The sequence below is a fragment of the Bombyx mandarina genome, chromosome 04 (genome assembly GCF_030267445.1).
Source record: "Bombyx mandarina strain Sakado chromosome 04, ASM3026744v2".
NCBI lineage: Eukaryota > Metazoa > Arthropoda > Insecta > Lepidoptera > Bombycidae > Bombyx > Bombyx mandarina.
Genome location: NC_143211.1, coordinates 14,169,702 through 14,192,117, shown reverse-complemented (window position 1 = coordinate 14,192,117; position 22,416 = coordinate 14,169,702). Strand labels below are relative to the sequence as shown.

Sequence of the window (22,416 nt, the reverse complement as noted above, 5' to 3'; positions counted from 1 at the left end):
GTACCTACATATTTAATGTTTACAAAACATAAACTTCTTCTTGTTTATACAAATCTTTTTTAAATTTCATTTAAAAAAATTTTAAGTTAAGTGTTAGTTTGAGAGACATATTATGAAATTCTCACACAATCGATTTTTTTATATGTCTTTGTATATGTGTTTTTTATATGGGAGGTTAATTGGAAGTGTTGGTTTGAATAATTGAAAAATTACCTGTAGAGAGACAATATGGCCGCGCAAATGTCTGAATCTGTGTGCGAGGACTCTTGCTCGTATCAATGCCTGGAGTCTAGCGTATCCGACCTTCATCTTCTGGTACCTTATCCTCTGTAGTTTACCCCGCCAATGACGCTGAATGAGAACAGCTGCCGCTCTCATCTTCAAGAATCTTCTACGATAAACCCATCCTCGTATCGATCTTTGGAGTATTAATATCTTTCTCGTTAAAACTCGGTCTCTTTCTTGCTCCAAGAACAAATCGTGAGCGTCTTTAAGGAACACTTTGGTATGACCCAACTGATAATCGGATTTCCCTAATACTTGAGCACAAATTTTTGCAGTGGCTGATCGACAGTCCGTCTTGTGAGCAGGGGGTACCCCCGATATTAAAAATCTATATCTTTCGACAAATTCCTTAAAACTATGTCTTATCGGATAGCCGGCTCTCCGGATTCGAATAGTTTCCATCATTCCGGAGTATCTGAGCTGTCTGCAACAAAGGCCGCGATCGAAGAGCATTGGTTTTTTAAATTCATTCGGTTTGATACATCGAATGAAGAACGGCTGACAGGTCCCTAAAGTTCTCATCAACAAGTCTAATGATTTTTTGAACTGCGTTGACAACGTCGGTGTCCGTTTCCTTGTTTCAGAGCCCATGACGATATCCTCTTGGAATATCTGCTGTAAGAATTTATTCGTCGATATGTGAATTAATTGCAGTAAGTCAGCACTAAATGTGTCTCGGTTTTTCTCTAAGAATCCCCGTGTGTCGTAAAAAACTATTCCAGCGAAATGGTTTAATCCGAAACTAGTATTAATGTCAGATTTTGGCTTAAGGTAATTTCTGTGGAGACCGTGCGTCTTATGAAGTTTAGCTAGCATAGTTTGGTCAGTCCCTTTTGGAAACTTAGATTCTTCGTCTATCAAAGCCATAATGTTTAGCTGTTTCAAAGCAATCAAGTCCAAAGCATCCTGATTGTCAACAAACTCGATGTGTTGCCAATTTATGCCTTCATGGTTATATTCTTCCTGCTCCAATTTGAAAATGTGCCTGACGAAAAACTGTTGTAGATTCTCGTTTGCGAAGTTAATGCAGAACTGTTCAAAACTGTTGTGATCAAAGTTTTCAAAACCAAATATGTCAAGGACACCAATAGCAGTTCTTGTAGTTGACTTCGGTTTGTAAATGGCCGCATTGATTTTCCTGACAATAGTTACGAATAGCCTACCGTAAATTCCTTTCACAAACGCATCTCTAATGTCAACAGACTGATCTCTGCTTAGTGTTGATATAACAGTTTCTCCGTGGGCAAATAGTGTTTTTCTAGTCAAAGCACGTATAAGAGATTGTAAGGGCACACCAAGTAAGTTGGCTACCTTTCTTACATTCGCTTCTTCTGTAATTTCAGTGGCGTCAAGGTTATCGACAACAGTCGCTTCGTACTTTATGTTGCCACAATGTAAGACTGCGGCCAGTAATTTTAAAATTTCCCATATTTCTGATTCTGTGAATAATAACACTTTCATTGCTGATCTAATATCTGCGAATTCTGCTGCGTCATCTCTGCCCTCGCAAGAAAAACTCCCGCCCTGAAATAGAAATAGTAAAAAAACATCATAAACGAAAAATCGTGTCTAGGATCGATATCAGATCTAAACAAGCACGCGACGATATTATCAAAATATGTCAGATATAAGCAATCGAATAAATAAAATTTTAATGTAAAATAACAATCTCTTAATGTTATTACTTTTGTTGATCTATGTGACTATCGAACATTAGATTGATAACTAGATATCAATATGTTTTGGTTAGAAAAAGGGTTATTTTCGAGACATGAAACACTCACCGCAGACAGATATCTGTATTCTGAAGGGTCGCCTAATTCCAATTTCTTTTTATCGTCTTTGGATAATCCAGCCAGTAAACAGTAAAACACGTGATAGTTCCTCTCCTCGGTGCCTTGGGATACAATCCTAGATTTCTCCAACAGATATTGTTCAATTTTAGCTCCCTCTATAACTCCAGAGCTATTGAAATGTATATCTATATATTTTCCGAATCGCGAAGAATTATCATTTCGAACTGTCTTCGCATTCCCAAAAGCTTCTAGAATTGGATTAGCTTCTAAAATCTGAAACGATAATATATTTATTGTTTCTTGTTATACAAATTTAGAATAGAAAATAATAATTGAAATAAATGACGTCGGATGTAATGACTAAATACAAAGCCCTAAAACCATTCTTTAGCTCCATAAATACCTTATCTAATTAATATATAACAAATCTAGTGTATATTAACCGCCATATCTATACCGATATCTAAATTAACAATTTAGGTACCTACACTATTAATTAAACTTGCCTTTGGTATGGGTAGTATAAATCCAAATACTATAAAATTTATTGTTATGAAAGAAAATACAAGATGCATTCCTCACCTGTTGTTCTATCCATGAATGTTTACCGCTAATCGCAGCAAGATATTGAAGTATAAGCTTTGTTGACTCCGTCTTTCCAGCACCCGATTCCCCGCTGATAACGATGCATTGATCCTGGTTATATCTCCGCATGTGTGCGTACGCGTTGTCACCAATCGCGAATATATGGGGTGGTAGCTCGCCGATTTTTCTCTCCTTATACAATTTGATCTGGTCCGCCGTGTAGATCGGTAGTATCTGATACGGATTCACCGCAACTAATATCGATCCGGTGTATGTCTGGAATATCGAGTATTTTCATGCAATTTTTTTTGATTTCTTTTTTTATATTGCCTAAATGGGTGGACGAGCTCACAGCCCACCTGATGTTAAATGGTTATTGGAGTCCATAGACATCAACAACGTAAATGGGCCGCCACCTTTAGATATAAGTTCTAAGGTGTCAAGTATAGTTGCCCCACCCTTCAAACCGAAAGGCATTACTGCTTCACGGCAGAAATAAGCAGTGTGGTGGTACCTACCCGTGCGGACTCGACAAGAAGTCCTATCAACAGTAAAAGACCAGAATTACAATAAATTAATTATTCAGCTAACATTTATATGATTATGAATAACTAATCGCATCATTGTGGAAATAATACTGCTTTTGGTATTTTTGGTTACTAGTAATCAAAACAAAACATTTACTGTCATGACTAAACAATTAGCATACTCACATAAATAAGATTTTCATTGTACCGGATGAGGAGATTCCTTAGTATACCGGCCTCGTGCAGATCGCCGAGTGAGATCATATCCTCGACTCCGTGCACGGAGGTCGCGTGCATCGCCTTGATGCGGCGCTCCGGTGGAAGCCATTGCTCGTTGCCGTCGTCGTCCCGGACCCGGATCCGACGTCCCTCGGCCGCGAGAACACGTGCTCCGATCGCCACGTCGAACTCCCGCCCCGACACCGGCTCGATCCATATGTAATCGCCCTGTAACACAAATCATCAACAATAGTTATTTTTACACGCTTTATTACTTAGCTTCACTTGTATGTATGTTTGTAACTGAATCCTTTAGACGCGATTTTGACCCACTTTAAACGGCCAGATTTCATTCAAACTTTGTAGATTTATCGAGGACCAACGACAATACACTAATTTGATTACGTTGAGCACCCCACGCTTTTTTTTACAATAAAATATATATATTTTTTACAATAAAAAAAATAATCTATTTTTTAGTTGAATTTTATATAAAACGTGTTTTTTAGTTTTTTTTTAAACTATTATTTTTTGGTATTTTAATATGATTACGAGTATTAGGCAGACAAAGCAAACAAGAAAAGGGATTAAGGAAATTTAAGAAATTAGGGGAACATGGATCTCTGTAGATAACGATTTTGATATGCTATTTTATATTTCTCACTTATTACTAGGCAGGCCGTGAGCTCGACGTCGAAAAAAAAAAAGAAATCATTCACTATTTTGCATCATATAGATTTCGCGATAATCTCAATGAAACAGGTTTAAATCTGAGGATAGCATTTAATTTTCAAAGTTTTGTAAATAACGGCACGAGCTATCTATCTGCTTAATTATAATTTATCGTCGTGATAATTTTTTGTAGCAAAAATTATGTAAATTAACTCGTATTTCGTTAAATTGTTTTCGAAAATATAAGTATTGGTTATAAAAATAAGCTAAACAGCAATGACGTAATTCAGAAAAAACGATAAAATAGTCACATTGTAAGAAATCTTCTATTTTTCTTATATAAGTTATTATTAGACCAAGATTCAACGAGGTAGACTTTAATCTGAAATCTGGAAGTGGCGGATGAAGTGTTAAAATAAATGAAGATTAGGAAATAAATATAAAAAGCATTACTAATTAATTCAATTGGTCTAGTTGTCACAGTATGCGACTTTATATTTACAATTCTACTAGCTGTACCCGTCCGCTTCGCTGGGCATTTAAAATTAATATTACTATTTCTCACCCCCACAAATATTCTCATCATTAACTCCCCCGCAACTGGTGTAGGGAGTCCAACATTCATATAAATATTAGCCTATCCATTAAGTACATGTATTTTCTACATGGATACCAAGTTTCAAGTCAAACGGATGTATGGTTCAGTAGTTATAACAGAACATCCGTAAAAACCACTATAGATTTATATATTAGTGTAGATAAAATGGTATATCTTGATCACGAAAAGGGGTTAGTTAAGTTTTTACTTAAAAAAAATTTATGTTTCTTTGTTCTTGATACATTAATTTAAAAATTTATAGTTTTATTAACATATTCTACTGCAAAAGCATAAAATATTTTTTAAACATATTTTAATACTTTTTAAACTGCAGTTTTAGGCATCAAAATCGATATAAATTGGGAAATTTAAGTTTGCAATAATACAAAAATTGTGCATTTGACAACTATAGTAAATTACATTTCTATACATACATAATCATCGTAAACTGTTTCATTGTGTAACTGACAATTTATAAGTGACGCAGAATGAAATATGTCAAGATGACAAGTAATTTTTTTTTAACATATTTTTATTTTTCTGTATTGTTCAAAGGCCAATTTCATTGGTATACACCAAAGGCGAGCTTTTACTCAGAAGTGGATTGAGCTTGCATTCCAGGTAGAATAAAAAGAGAAGCATAGATCATAGATAGCGGAAAAGTTTCCAATGAATACAATATTGCATGCGATTTCAAAGTAATCGTTTGGAAACGCATCCTAGTGCTAATACAAACAAGACAATGCAAGGCACTGCAAAAGGGTACATGCATGCTTAAATTTCTCTAAACTAGTTGTTGTTTTAATAATACAAAAAAAAACAATCTAAGTGTGGCTAATATAACATTGAATTTATAGTCGATTACATTGGCCTTCACTTATAAATTCAGCAAGCGAAATGAAAACAAAGACAATAAATACTTCTAGGAAGTAAAATATAGAAAGTGACATCCCTATTACTGCAAACGAGTTATCCGATCATTATCAATGATATTGCGTGAAAGCGATAACTAGTTATTTAGATACTGTAATTTGTATACGCCGACTTTCGTATGTCGTTACAAGTATAATTCGAATGTTTGATATCTCATTATGTTATTGTAATAAAATTTTATGAGAAGTACATAAACATTATTGAAATGTTCATGGAAATAAGTAAACGTAAAAAGTAGAGTACTCTTAAAGAGATTATAATGTGTATCACGCAAAAGATGCATCATGAATAAAACCGTCTATAACTTATTGAAGGCTTCAGGATAATGGACCCGGATTATATTTAATATCATATCACTTTTTTATTTTCTAAATAAGAAAAACTGAACTAATAACTAATGGAAATTTAAAATCCAAGGATATTTAGGTAAAGGCATCAATTAATGGTTTTGTTTTTGACACCAATATAAATTAATAAATATTTACGTTCCCGTTGTATTACTACATTCATAATAACATAAATTATTTAAAAGATTGCACGTGCCTAATTCACCTAATCATCTCTAGAAAGGGCGTCCATAATAAATACAACAAACTTTCTATTAATTTCAATGAATAAAAAGTTACTGACCTCAAAAGTCAAACAAGTTTCCATCTTCGTACATTATAAAAAGCACAGAATGCAATTGTTTTACAACACAGCACATTAAATGTTAACTGTAGGAATCCACAATAGATGTTTTATCGTAAATTTGACACTGATTCTGACCTGAGAATACTCCGAACCACCAGATACGAATAAATTTTATATTGAGTATACTTATTATGTTTATGGTTCAATAATGTAGACTATTTCCGTTTTTATATTATTAGTGTAAATAATTAATTTTCGTTTGTAGGTCAATTACTGTGATGACAGTTTTATGGGTGGTCTGTGACGTATAAATTGAAAAGTACATATTATTATGTATTAATTCCAACAAAAATATTGATTTATCTATATATTAAATACGTGAAGTAAAAACTTTGTACCCCTTTTTACGAAAATTGCTCGGACGGAGGAGTATGAAATTTCTCACACTTATAGAGAATATAGAGAAGGAATGCACAATGCTAATATTTTTTTAAAACAATGCATAAAATATACTTTAAATCAATAAAGAAAACATTACACACACAACGATGTATTTGACACAACACATACATAAAAAAATACTCTTTTTTTTAATTCTTTATTAGAGCCTCTTTGTTTACTGTCATTTGCGAAAGTTTTGTTATTGTTTAAAGTCTGTGGTCGAATTGAAAATAGATTAAAATTGTTTGGCTTTAATATTATTAATCTATAGTGCAGTTTTGGCGAATACTGTGATTATATTATCGAAATAAGTGTTTGACAATAGAATCATAATAATGTTTAAACTTATAATTTCAATTGACTATAGTCGAATCTCGACTACCGCGGGGCCACTAGTAGTAGTTATAATGAAACTTTTAAACGTAAATTGGATGGAACTAGAAACGGTTCATTTTCAAATTTGATAATCATTCATGCGTTCCTGTTTGAAGGGTGTGATAGCCTTTATATAACGGTTTTGTAATTCTGGCAGACTACTTTCTATAACTAAATTTCATAAAAAAAATAAACTAAACTCTTTTCAAAGCAACTTTGAAAATAAATGAAAATTTGTACATTTATGAACTGTATGAAATTTACCATCTTATGAATAAATTGAAAAGCATTATTATGTTTACGACAATGTTCATTTTAATACAATAACTAGAAAGAAACGCTTTGTTCGTGTTCTTCCAACACGTGTTTGTATTATTGCAATAAAACGACAAGTGAATTAATGAGTCACAGCTTTTCTTTCTTTTTCTTTTTTCTCTTACCTAAGCTACCTACTAGTTAAGGTGCCGTGTTATTCGTGTCTAACTAACTGTTATCAACTAAACTTATCCGGGTTAAATTTACGAGTAAAAGCGTTCAAGGTCGAAATATCGCGCCGTCCCAAAGTTTCCACTCGATGACGTTCACGAAGATTTGTTTAGATTATAAACTTTTTTGATTAATTATTTGAGGTATAGTTTTAATTTCGCAAACGGGCAGACGGCCTTTCGGTAAATGTGTTTTTTTTTTCGTACCTAAGCCTTGAGAGGCTATATCAGCGTAACCTTAACTAGTAGGTGAGCTCACGGGGCTCAAACCTGACGACGTTTGCTAACACGAACCCTAGCAAGAGCCGTGCTTCGCAGAATCTACCATCGGATCGGAAACGCGACCCACTGAGAAAATCCGGCGAGAAACTCAGTGGGTTGTATCTGAGGGTTAATTTACTCGTCGAGCCCTTCGTCGCAAGCGACGGGTTCGACGAGAACGATGACCGGGAGTCACAACAAGTCTTACGTTTATTCACACATTCACATAATTACTAGAAATCATTCAAATAGTACCGATGCTTAGATTTACAACACGATTTTTGTAGAAAAAAACCGAATCAGAAAAATTTGAAACGCGATTGACTGCCGGAGCTGGAGATTTTCTTTTTGTTATTTTCGTGTTATATTGCACTTGGAAGCCAATCGTGAGCACGTACGTACTTAATTCATTTGAAAAATTGGTACCTGCGGGACTTTAAGAACAGCATCGCTTGATTGCGGATATTGCTTAAAAAAATTCATCACGGCGTAAAATTCGTATGCGTAAAATTCATCACGGCGACCTTCGGGAATCATTTTTTTTCCTACCTATGCAGATAGCATTGACAGGCTATTGCAGCTTCTCCTTGAGGTTTAGGTGTGCTCATGGGGTTTAAATCGGGAGTGTCGCTAACACTGGCCCTAGAAAGAGCCGTGCTTCGCAGAATCTACCACCGGTTCGGAAACGCGACCCACTGAGAAGATCCAGCGAGAAACTCAGTGGGCTGTGTCTGTGGGTTAAGAGGAATCATAGTGTATTCTCGAAGCATTTGAATGAAATCAAGCAAGTTACGTTACATACTTCACTAAAAAATGCAACAAATAATTTATTAGCACATCAATTGAAATAGACATTCGCCATTTCATAATAATTGGTTTTTCCAATGGCTTTAGAGGCAGGCGTGGGCTGTACTGTATTGAAAATAAAACGGATCACCAATTAAGTTACGAAACTAGTTCAATCCAAATTAGTCAATTACAGTACCCGGTTTCATCCTAAAAATCCGCCTACAGCCGTTGGCGCCTGAACTGATTTAGATCACTTCTTATTTATTAATCTATCTTCATATTATAAAGCTGAAGAGTTTGTTTGTTTGGTTGAACGCGCTAATCTCATTAACTACTGGTTCGAATTGAAAAATTATTTCAGCGTTAGATAGCCCATTTACAATATAGCATCACACTAAGAGCAATACGAGCGGGCACTATAAATAATGTTTCAAAATCGTTTTTTTTTCTTCCTTTTGAGACCTTTCACTGGGTGCGCTGCAGAAACTGTTAAAGTTTCGCTAAAATAATATATGATAGAATTGTTCCCCTTTAAAAGTAAAAGTAAACCAAATTTGTTCTAAAAGAAGCATTATTTGTGAAGATGTTTTTATAAAGATTATAGTAATCCTTATCCATATAAATACGCTATTCATTACTAGTACAGCGGTGGCACAGAATAAGAAGAATAACAAGAAACACCCAAATCACTTCAAAATATTATGCTTTGAAAATTGTGGACTTTTCTCGATTTCTCCAGGATCCCATCATCAGATCCTGATCCTGATGATTACAGAACCATTCGGGAAGTCTACCCTTTCGAAGAAAAAAAAAACAAAAAGAAATTATAAGAATCGGTTCAAGCATTCTCGAGAAATCGGTGAACATGCATAGATAAAAATTGTGGTCAAATTGATAACCTTCTCTTTTGAAGTCGGTTAAAAAGCGTGATTTTCGTAGCTTAAATAGCTCCTTAATATTCTATTATTCAAAAATATTTTCACCTTCTACGTAAATGAAGTCGTGGGCAAAATTTAGCGTTATCCTAAAGTAACTATTCCACGCGGACGAAGTCGCGGGCAAAACCTAGTTTATTCATAAATACATACTAAGCAATCCAAATTACTTTTTTTTATTGCTTAGGTGGGTGGAGGAACTCACAGCCCACCTGGTGTTAAGTGGTTACTGGAACCAATAGACATCTACGACGTAAATGCGCCACCCACCTTGAGATATAAGTTCTAAGGTCTCAAGTATAGTTATAACGGCTGCCCCACCCTTCAAACCGAAACGCATTACTGCTTCACCCCAGAAATAGGCAGGGTGGTACCTACCCGTTAGGACTCACAAGAGGTCCTACCACCAGTAATAACAGTAGTTTGATCAATACGTAGTTTTACTATTTCCTAGGAAATTGAAATATTTCACCAGTGCCATTATTTTCATCTAAATTTATTAATAGATCCTCCCGATCCACTCTCGGCACTCCAAAGCACCGTTCTCGTCGAAAGCGACAAAGAGTTATATTACATATTTTATGTATACAGGACATCCTCTACATATACGAGTATATTATAGTTCCTACCACTTGTATTGAATTAAAAAAAATAAGGGAATTATTAAATATTGGATACAGCGGTTAAATCAGAACAATAACTCTTCCACAATTTCAGCTTAGATCAGGATTTCTCAGATAACAATAAATTTGTTTTGGCAAGCCTCTAATTTTGTTACATTTCTGTTATATAATGTGTGGCTTTTACAAATCTTGAGTATCATCACATTAAGAAATAAGTTTAAAAATTCTTTAAATATTTGTAAAGTATGATTACGCATTCAACAATCATAGAGTTACTACCATAAATCCCATTATTAAAAGATTCACACATGGCTATAGAAACTTAATTATATTCAAGAAAAAAAGACAATGCCATAGCCATTCAATTACCAACAATGATGATAGTTTTAATTGAAACGTCTCACATTCACATGGTGTGTGTGTGTGTGTGGTCAGCGAGGTGAACGACCCCTGAGTCGGATTCTGTGGCTGATGGAATGTGTTGCCAAACGCAATGATCGGAACCCGCCGACTCGAGAAATGTACCGCTTTGGGAAATAAGTAGGCTTTCGGCGAAAATTTACTTTTATTTATTAATGCAAGCACAAGCTGGACAGTACTGCCTCTGTCATGGGAGCTCCAACACTGATGTATTAAGCCGAATGTGCGTTTTAACTTTTCCACAATTGACACTTTTATACAGTAATTGTGACTCTTTGCCACTAGACCTAATTTCGCATAATTCTAGACAAGCTTATACCTAAGAAAAATCGTCTAGGGCTATTCTGGTCGTAGTCCAGCGAGATATTCCGAGACACTATCCGCATCGTCTGGGCGAAAAACGAAAAAAAAAGCCGAAATGGCCGGCATTGCAGTCTTCGATTCGGGTCGAATGCTCCATACACTGACGAGTCCTTGAGATGAGCTCTGCTGTCTGGTTGTAGTTTGACGACGGTAACCGCATTACTTTCCCGATTCTGACCTCGGAGGAGATCGGATGCTTGGACGAGAGTGCAAGTTAGTCGTTTAGTGAATAGGGCCCTAGATTCCATCCATTGGCTTGGGCCCGCGGTCCGCTCCTAACATTGCGGACTGTTCAATACCCGGCACGCCCCTTAGACGCAGGAACCTCGTAGCTACACGTTAAGATAAAACAAAAGATGACGTTAGAAAATGTCTAAGAGCCTATTTTACGTGGTCCTTTGTTAAAGAAATAATGAAAACCGGACGAACATAATTTAAAAAGACACCGTATTCATTTTCTTCAAATTATGCTAGTTCAGAAGAAATTATACGTATTTTCTCAGCGGTCAATTAAAAAAAAACATTTATTCGTTTACTTCAGAGCCATTAGAACTACAAACAAAATTGGGATACGTTTTGCAATTGAAAATAGTAGTAACTGTTTTGCTTTTCGTAATACAGAAAACTTATGTATGTTTGGTGCAATTGACCCCTTTGGAACCGGTAGCTAGTTTACACGCTACAAACTGCTGTTTCGAAAGATTTTTATAGAAAATTTAGAACAAATTCGAAATACATAAAATTGATAATTAAAGTTACCTTCACGACTTCATTTCACGTTTAAAAATCCCATATTTCAAAAAGTCTTCCTCTTTGTGTGAAGATATCAAACATGCAGAGCTTAAGATAGTTTTCGATCTATTTGTGTGCTGTTATATATCTGTACTGAACCCTAAAATGCTGATATCCTCGAACCGCTGACTAGACGGTCCGAGGTAGAAACTTCAGAGGAGACCGGGGAACAGGTAGTAGAGAGTGAACTGTCTTAGAGTACCGGTGCGGCTACCGGGATTGCTCTGAGAGTTATCATCTATTATTGTGTAAATCAAAAAAATAGTTCGTATCCTAAAAGTTTCCTTTTTTAAAACGAATTCAAAGCAAATTCCCATAACAGTGCAAAAACCGCATATTTCAATAAATAACTTTATAGAAAAGCAGACGGTAGTTAACACAATATTTAAATGTCGACGAATAGCAAGCACCTCAGTCATCACTAGTCATCACTGGCCACGAAATCTATAAATAAATTATTTCTAATGTTGGATTTAATAAAATTAAAATAATAAAACAAGATTAAACTATAAAACTTGTTTTATTGTTAGATATACATATGTATATGTTATTTCGAATGCAGTCACAAAAAAAAAAAACTACCAACCAAGATCCGTCAAGTTTTAATTCCTTTGATTCCCTTAGTTATATATTATATTTAGTAATTACTAATTTTTCTAATCGTAAATATGTATTTATGAAATATTCACTAATGTCTTCCACGGCAAATGAACAACGTTGTGTATTGAAAATCAAATCCGAAAAAAATATAATTTGCCTAATTACTGATGGTCTTGTGAGCCTTTTTTTTTGGTCAGGAGGAAATCGCCGGACTTCCGCCCTTTCCTGGGGATACTGGGCGGGGTATGTCAGAGTCGTACTGACTAAAACCTCCTGTCGCTCAACAACCAACGTCTAAACCACGCATGAGACAGAACTCATGACAAGGCAAAGGGGGGAAAGTGAAGCGTTTAGTGCGGAGCACATCTCTCCCATCACCCTCCCCCTCGGGACGCCGGACTGGCGGTCGTCGGCGCCACGACCACCAGCCCTCTCGGTCGGCAGACTGTCCGAAGTCCGCCTAGATGGCGCCGGTTAGTGGGTTACCCTACGGAATACCCCGCTGTGCCAGAATCAGCGTGGGTCGAGGATAGCCGGCCTTCCATCACCCGGATGCTCTTGCGTAAAACGCGTGCAGAGCAGCTTGCACGTCGTCTTCTTACGCCCCCCTCGCCGGTCCCCAGACCGACATGTGAGGGGGATCCGGTCTTGTGAACCTGCCTATTTCTGCTGTGAAGCATAATGCGTTTTGGTATGAAGGGTGGAGCAGCCATTGCGCTATAAAACTGGGATTTAGGACTCAGGTCTCAATGTAAGTGGCGACATTTACTTTATTGATGGGCTCCGGGAATCATTTAACACCAGATTCGCTGCAAACTCATACGCCCATCTAAGCAATAAAAAAAGGTAATAAAATTTCACATTAACTACAATTTTTGTTTTTAATTGATTAGTTATTATTAAAAATAATTAAATTTAAGAGAATTAAAAAATATATACAATGCTATGAGATGTATTTAGGCGCTACCTATAACGTGAGAAACGGTGAGAGTGGAACAAATTAACAAACAAAATTTACTTTCAAGCGTAACTATGTGTATAGATTTTATCGAGAGCATTGAAGCCTCTGATCATCACATTTGACGGTCACAGTGACGCGCGTTATGCGCTCACTGCAAATATTAAGTGTATTTTATCAATGCTCACTGCGGGAACAAATAATACGGTATATAACTGTTGTATAATATGTTTCTACATATTTTAATTGAATATAGTCTCCGCTTCACTCCTAATCAATAGTACGTATCTCGCAGTTTCACGTTCCAGATTATGCTAGGACATAGGAACTAGGAAAATAAAATCTAAACTATGATCGCAGGGGGGTAGACTGTGATCTCGTGCACTCATCTAGGACAAATAATGTAGAAAAAACGTTTGAAAGCGCTTTGAGGTATTTTTATTTATTTATACTTTATGCACAAAACAAAACTTGTACACAGGCGGACTTAATGCCATGGGCATTCTCTTCCAGTCGACCATAGGGTGGTGCAGAGATAATGCATGGTAGGTGCATTGACAAAAGAATAACAAACACAACAACAACAAAAAAAAAAAAAAAGAACAAACTCAAAACAAAAATCTTCCTTAAAATAACATCTCAGTATTATAGAATACACATACTACAATTCAATATACCTATAAATAAAATAGTAAAATACATACATACACATAATTACACACAATAATATACATGTAAAGTAATAATATATAAATACACATGAAAATACACAATTTAGTATTATAGTTAAGAATGGCTAAAAGTAAATATATATAATATAATAATAATAATTGAAAAATGAAATAAACTAGTTTGGAGATGATTCTTCCAGTTTTTTGTGGATGTGTTCGCGAGCTTTGAGTTTAAAAGTAAAGCGATTGCTAATCATCCTGATTTCTTTGGGAAGCGAATTCCATAATATTATGGACTGTACAAAGAAAGAAGAATGTAAAAAATCTGAGCGATGGATATTTTTCGACGTAACACGGTTTGATACCCCCCCTTGACCGGATATCCGTAAACGGATTCCCCAGTGTTAAGAAAAGGTATTTTTCGACAAGATGATCCATCTTCTCCATCTTTTTTTTTTATTGCCCTTGTAGGCAGACGAGCATACAGCCCACCTGATGGTGAGTGGTTACCGTCGCCCATGGACTTCAGCAATGCCAGGGGCAGAGCCAAGCCGCTGCCTACGAATCTCATTTATCACCTCACCGCAACACCGGAGCAGAATTCATCGATCGATAATATCTGAAGCCGCTTTTTTTACCACGTTCCATTCGGCTCTGGAATGACTTTCCACGGTGTTTTCCGAGCGCAATGACTTCTTCCGACTGTCAGACTACGCTATGCTATAGTGCAATATAGTATAGCAGCGTATACTTAGCCAATAATATAACTAGTCAGGTCATAAGTATTGTCACACAGTAAAAACTTTTCTTTTAGAATGCTGGCCACAAAAAAGTTTATTGAATTCGAATTTTCGAATTGTTCATGAAAATAAAAATGTATACTTTTAGAATTTTACTCATTGTTAAATATGGAGTGGACGCTTAAAGAAGACCGTGTTGCAGTTATTGCGTTGCATCGTTGCGGTTACGCGCCAATTCAAATTTTTAACATACTGAAAATTTTGAATATAACCAAAAGATTCGTTTATCGTACCATCAAACGATACAATGAAGACTCTAGTGTAGATGACAGGTCAAGAAGTGGTCGCCCTCGGTCTGTTAGGACTCCAGCAGTGATAAAAGCTGTGAAGGCGCGAATTCAAAGAAATCCCAAACGTAAGCAGAAACTGTTGGCCCTTCAGATGGGGTTAAGCAGAACCACGGTGAAAAGGGTGTTAAATGAAGACTTCGGGCTTCGGACATATCGAAGAAAAACAGGACATCGTTTGAATGCTCGTCTAATGGACCTGAGACTGAAGAGATGCCGCGCTTTGTTGAAGCGGTACGCGGGAAAAAAATATCGGGAAATTCTTTTTTCGGATGAAAAAATTTTTACCGTAGAAGAGAGCTACAACAAACAAAATGATAAGGTGTACGCACACAGTAGTGAAGAAGCGAACAACCGTATTCCGCGTGTCCAACGAGGTCATTTTCCATCCTCGCTCATGGTATGGTTAGGAGTTTCTTATTGGGGCTTAACAGAGGTACATTTTTGTGAGAAAGGTGTAAAAACGAATGCAGTTGTGTATCAAAATACAGTCCTGACGAACCTCGTGGAACCTGTTTCTCATACCATGTTCAATAACAGGCACTGGGTATTCCAACAAGATTCGGCGCCAGCTCATAGAGCGAAGAGCACACAAGACTGGCTGGCGGCGCGTGAAATCGACCTTATCCGGCACGAAGACTGGCCCTCCTCCAGTCCAGATTTGAATCCGTTAGATAACAAGATATGGCAACACTTGGAGGAAAAGGCGTGCTCAAAGCCTCATCCCAATTTGGAGTCACTCAAGACATCCTTGATTAAGGCAGCCGCCGATATTGACATGGACCTCGTTCGTGCTGCGATAGACGACTGGCCGCGCAGATTGAAGGCCTGTATTAAAAATCACGGAGGTCATTTTGAATAAACTTTAGTGTCATAAGAATCTATGTTTTGTTAAGTTCATTTTGGTATATGAATGGTTACATAATGAATAAACTTGTTTCAATTATTTTACATTAAACATGTGACAGAATTTATGACCTGACTAGGTATAGTACAGTATGAACGTATCCATAACAATGTAGGATGCGCGATATTGTTGTGCTAAGAGCTATCTATATACCAGGTCTGGGCAAATGGCGGCCCGCGGTAGAATTTTGTCTGGCCCGTGAAGCATTGTATATATTATTATTATTAAAAACACAAATATTCGTTTTTGTCTAACATAAATTGGTGCGTAAAATTGTTTAGATAAAATATTAAGCAATACTGAATACATATTATCAGGGCCGGTGGGAGCCAACATTTTCTCCCGGACAACCGCTCTTTTCAACGCCAATATTTATATTTATTCCTAATCGAAAATATAATTATGATAATTGAACAATTACAGTATGTATAATAGTCTCACAATATAAAATTAAAAAAAAAAACTGTTTGGCCCGAGGTCAAATTTTCATCTGCAATGTGGCCCAACTATCAAAATATTTGCCCACCCCTGCTATATACTATATGCTATTATATTATAGCGTAGTATGAAAGCAGCTTCATACTTCAAACGAAGTTTGCGAAGAGTACTCTGCGGTAAGCAACGACTTGGCTGTGCCACTAAGATTGCTGTCGTCCATGAGCGACAGTGACCACTTACCATCAGGTTGCCATACGGCTCGTCAGCCTACGAAAGTAATAAGAAAGGAAAAAGAATAATACATTTCTCAGTAAGTCTGTATCCTATTTTATCTATACTAATATATAAATCTGCAGTGGTTTTTACGGATGTTCCGTTATAACTACTGAACCATGCATCCGATTGACTTGAAACTTGGTATCCGTGTAGAAAATACATGTACTTAATAGATAGGCTAGCATTTATATGAATGTTGGACTCCCTACACCAGTTGCGGGGGCGTTAATGATGAAGATCTTGGTGGGGGTGAGAAATAATGTTAATTTTAAATGCCCAGCGAAGCGGACGGGTTCAGCTAGTTATATTCGAAGGATATTCAATTATGTCAAATTAACTGAGAATTCTAGTTTGAAGGAATCGTTAATAGTACTTTCCAAGTATTTTTAAATCTAAATGTGTCTTTTACTCAATGTTAATGTATACAAATGAATATTCAATTTGAATACTACGCGGGTCTAGCCTTGAGCTTGTTTTCAAAGGAGCTGATGGAAGCTCTTCTTTCTTTAGCGGCATCCGGTTTGTGTCATGTGCAATTATAAATAACATAGCACATTTACATTCTCGATAAGGCGGATTTATCATAACGGAGTTGCTTTCTAATTAATTTTGATGTAATCTTAATTTTTTTCGCAAGTAGAAAGTTTTTTTTCTGTTCAACATTTATTTATTTATTTCTGGCTTTATTTCTGGTGTGTCATTTCTAATGTAATTTAATTAGAATTCGACAACAGATTAATATTCAAAACAAATGAACAAGCAAAATCAAAACATTTCAGTGCTGTCTTCTCTCCTGTTTGTAATCCGATTTTCTGTTATGTTTACTAACTTTAGTGTCATCAATAATTTTTTTTTTTTTTTTTTATACACTGTAGAACAGATCTTCCAGCGCGCTTGAAGGAGGCACAGTCCCCAAGATACTGGCTACGTTGCCTCGTTGGACAGCCAGACTCACTCTCTGTGCAAAGTACCAGCCAGCCTTAGCATCATGTGTAACCTCCTTCAAGCGTTTGGAGATTTCTGTTAATATCAATAAAATAATCAATAAAATTATTTTGTAAATATTTTTCTTAAATGTAATTATTAACGAAACAAAAGGGAAAATCTAATAGGTAAATTACATCGAGGGGTGAAAGCCTATTTGGTTTAAGCGACATTTCGCTTAATACGCGACATTTATCTTTATAATTAAAAGGCGTATTATTTGTTATTAGCATCAATAGTTTGACGTTTTTAATTGAACTTCAACTAAAGTTACTCCATCGAAATAGCGAAAGAAGTTTTTTTTGTTATATATGTCAGAGGAAGCAATGAGTCAAGTTATTCTTGTTTAGATGCATAATGTTTATTATTATTATTTTTACGTTGTAATTACTTTTGTAATTCCTAATTTTATTTTATTCAGTTTGTTACGTTTTCCTATAGCGCAGAGCGTTTGTTTCGAGCGTGGTCGAGGCGCCATCTTTACTTTCGGAAGGCTTGTGTTGTCGGTTGACACATTTTGTGAGCATAAAAACGTATCGAGTTGGATCGTTGGATATAGTTAAAGTGAGATTGGTGCACCGAACTCGCTGCTCGGTCTAAACTGTTGTATTCCTACAATATTACCGTTGAATAACAAAATATTGTATAAACTGAATTAAACTACTGATAAAACGGCATCCATTGTGTTTTGTGCTCGCATTTCATCCCAATGAAGCCCACTAAGACCGCAGCCACTAATGACGATGTCAACGAGGAGAGCCTTTCCCCGACATTTTTTGGTGGTCGTCGTGGCCTAACGGATAAGACGTCCGGTGCTTTCGTGTTGAAGCGATGCACCGGTGTTTTTTTTTTTTTTTATGATTGAAAGATTACTGGTGGCCCGGAGGCCTTTCCAGCTTCACCAGGACAGGTGGGCGAGCAAAGGCTCAGCCAGGAGGGGTGGGATTTGCTAACAACTTCCCGAGCGCCTCCGAAGGAGACCTAACAACTCAAGAGCAGTTGCTTCGCGAATGAATCTACTACCGGATCGGAATCGCGACCCACTGAGAAGATCCGGCGAGAAACTCAGCGGGCCGATGCATGGGTTAGGCTGCACGTCGACCTCTTTGTCGAGTTCGACGAGTACGAGATCCCTAAGTCTGCTCTTTTTTTTTTTTTTTTTTTTTTTTATTGCCTAGATGGGTGGACGAGCTCACAGCCCACCTGGTGTTAAGTGGTTACTGGAGCCCATAGACATCTACAACGTAGACGCGCCACCCACCTTGAGATACAAGTTCTAAAGTCTCAGTATAGTTACAACGGCTACCCCACCCTTCAAACCGAAACGCATTACTGCTTCACGGCAGAAATAAGCAGGGCGGTGGTACCTATCCGCGCGGACTCACAAGAGGTCCTACCACCAGTAATTACGCAAATTATAATTTTGCGGGTTTCATTTTTATTACACGATGTTATTCCTTCACCGTGGAAGTCAATCGTGAACATTTGTTGAGTACGTATTTCATTAGAAAAATTGGTACCCGCCTGCGGGATTCGAACACCGGTGCCCCCCGAATCCTGATCACGCAGGAGCAAGTCACCGTCGTCGCCCTAGACACGTCCTTACGGATCCATCAGATCCATAACTCTTGCATTAGATGCCTTCAACTCTAACACTAGGAGCTGTATGCACAATATGTACTCAACAAATGTTCACGATTGACTTCCACGGTGAAGGAATAACATCGTGTAATAAAAATGAAACCCGCAAAATTATAATTTGCGTAATTACTGGTGGTAGGACCTCTTGTGAGTCCGCACGGGTAGGTACCACCGCCCCGCCTATTTCTGCCGTGAAGCAGTAATGCGTTTCGGTTTGAAGGGTAGGGTAGCCGTTGTAACTATACTGATACCTTAGAACTTATATCTCAAGGTGGATGGCGCATTTACATTGTAGATGTCTATGGGCTCCAGTAACCATTTAACACCAGGTGGGCTGTGAGCTCGTCCACCCATCTAAGCAATAACAAACATAAAATAAAATAAAATGTTTAGTTGAAGGATAGTTGTACAGCTCTCGGTTTTCACGCGTGATTCCTTCTCAAGGCAGATAGGGGAGATGGTGGCAATCGACGTTAAGAGCACATGTAAAAAAAAAAAATTAAATAAATTCGTGCGTATCTCACCCTGGTCACGATCACCATGATGGCGGCGGCATGTGGTTATCCGCCTGATCTGCAAAAAAAAAACAATAATTTACTTAATTACTACGAATATAACAAAAAGTAACGGAAATTTGTTGACATAAGATTCTCTACTCTATTTCTGGTATTATTTAATTGTTTTACGCGTTTAAATTATAATAAAATGATCACAAATTATGTGTGAATATTAACTGACTAAAAGCGAATCATATCTAAGCGATCTTCGATACTGATCTTTAAAAAAAAATCAATTGCATAAAATCCTATCAAGTTGTTAAGCTGACTGTCGATCTCTGGTTCTCAACATTTTTAACAGACATTATATAACGGTCCAATATATATCTACTATTGAATATCTGGTGGTAGGACCTCTTGCACTGGTGGTAGGATCTCTTGTGAGTCGGCACGGGTAGGTACCACCACCCTACCTATTTCTGCCGTGAAGCAGTAACGCGTTTCGGTTTGAAGGGTGGGGCAGCCGTTGTAACTATACTGAGACCTTAGAATCAATTATACCTCTAGTTGGGTGGCGCATTTACGTTGTAGATGTCTATGGACTTCAGTAAGCACTTAACACCAGGTGGGCGGTGAGCTCGTCCACCCATCTAAGCAACAAACATAATAATCTAGTAACGTAACAGGTAATTAAAATATCAACTAGGAAAAATAATTAGTTTCCTGCCCTTGACCTGCGTTATCTTATCGTTGTTCTACATAACTGTAGTATATTTATAATGACGTAGTGAGGGTGTCTTTAAAAATAAATCAGTATGAAACCAACTGGCGTGTGTTTCACTACATGGTGGCAGCGGTGTGTCGTTTTTAACCTTAATACACGTTAAATCGAAGTAACCAACATAAATATGGAACACGCGCGTCCTCCAGCAGAATTATCACTCGATGGCGGTCCGGCTGCACGCTCCGAGGCGTGGCGGCAATGGCGGAAGCTGTTCGAAGTATTTCTTAAAGCGTCTGGAGTGAGCAAAGAGCCTAAAGAAGTTCAGGCTAGTTTGTTGGTGAATCTCATAGGATCGGCCGGTTACGAGGTTTATACGACCTTCACTTTTAACGAAGGTGAAAGTGAGGACGATATCGACTGTGTTCTGAATAAGTTCGACAAGTACTTTGGAGCAAAACCGAATATCATAGTAAGACGGTATAAGTTCTTCACCCGTGATCAAGAAGATGGCGAAAATATTGACCAATACATAACCGCATTGAGGGTACTCAGTCAGCAATGCGAATTCAGTGAATTACACGAAAGCTTGTTACGTGATCGTATCGTATGCGGTGTCAATAACAACACGGTGAGAGATCGACTTCTTCGCATTGATGATCTTACACTAGTGAAGGCCTTACAACTCTGTCAGGCGGCCGAGATGTCTAAAGAGGACAGTAAATACATTAACTGCGCTGCGGACAGTGTGCAGGTGTCTGCAGTTCAGAACAGAAGCGGTGAACGAAGCGGTCAGCGCGCGAGAGGAGTAGGCGGCGCAAGAGTTGGCAGTAACGGCGGGCAGAGAACAGCTCGCAGCGCCTGTCAGCGATGTGGAAACAGCCGGTGTCTAGGCGGTGAACGTTGTCCAGCAGTTAACGCGATGTGTTTTGTGTGCGATCAGAAAGGGCATTTTTCGCGAGTATGTGTGCAAATGAAAGCGATTCGTAAGGTATTAAATTTGAGTATGGATACTGCGAGCAGTGATTGTGAAGAAAAATGCAAAGAAATGTTCTATGTGAATACGATCGCGGGCAACAATAACATATGTAAGTCGTCTAATGAATGGGTGGAAATTGTAAAATATAAAGGAAAAAATATTATGTTAAAAATAGATACGGGGTCTATGATTAATGTAATGTCTAAAACTGATTTTTTCAATTTGGGTTTATCAATTAACAGCCTTAAGCCCTTTACAAAGCGGGTACATTCCTTTACAGGGAACAGGTTACCTATTATAGGTATTACTGAACATCTGTGTGTTACATTCAATAACAAACGTTATTTTTTGCCATTTGTTGTTGCCAATTTAAACTGTCAGAATGTACTCGGTTTAGAAAGCTGTATTTCTTTGGGATTAATTAGCAACGTTAATGTAATAAATATTGATAAGTACTCAGACTTGTTTCAAGGTCTAGGAAAATTACCTGGTAAATATAGTATTGTAATAAATAAAAACATACAGCCTGTTGTTAGTCCAACGAGAAAAATTCCCTTAGGAATTAAAGGTAAATTGTTGGACGAGTTACGTAGAATGGAAGAGTTAGGTGTGGTTAGAAAGGTCACACACCCGACCGATTGGGTGAATGCAATTGTTTTAATCGCAAAAAAGGACGGTGGCATTCGTGTATGTTTAGACCCCCGTCCGCTGAACCGCGCGGTGCGGCGCGCCCAGTACACGTTGCCGACAGTGTCTGAGCTGGCAGCGCGTCTGCGCGGTGCCACTGTGTTCAGCGTGCTCGACGCGCGCTGTGGGTTCTGGATGGTACAGATAGACGACGCCAGCGCCGATCTGTGCACCTTCGGTACTCCGTTTGGCCGGTATCAATTTTTACGTTTACCGTATGGGATAAACTGTGCGCCTG

General features: G+C 37.4%; 1 protein-coding gene across 2 annotated transcripts in view; it reads right to left on the bottom strand.

Annotated features, from left to right (window-relative positions):
• ck (unconventional myosin-VIIa ck) overlaps positions 1-22,416 on the bottom strand; it is a 61,994-nt gene that overhangs the window by 18,845 nt on the left and 20,733 nt on the right. For both annotated transcript variants that reach the window (XM_028178382.2, XM_089727115.1), the window contains exons 2-6: positions 19,819-19,867; positions 3,380-3,640; positions 2,664-2,942; positions 2,070-2,354; positions 214-1,809 (exon numbers count right to left, since the gene is read on the bottom strand). In XM_028178382.2, the coding sequence (XP_028034183.2) occupies positions 214-1,809; positions 2,070-2,354; positions 2,664-2,942; positions 3,380-3,640; positions 19,819-19,836 (2,439 nt within the window). In that variant the 5' untranslated portion in view covers positions 19,837-19,867. The remainder of the gene's footprint in view (positions 1-213; positions 1,810-2,069; positions 2,355-2,663; positions 2,943-3,379; positions 3,641-19,818; positions 19,868-22,416) is intronic.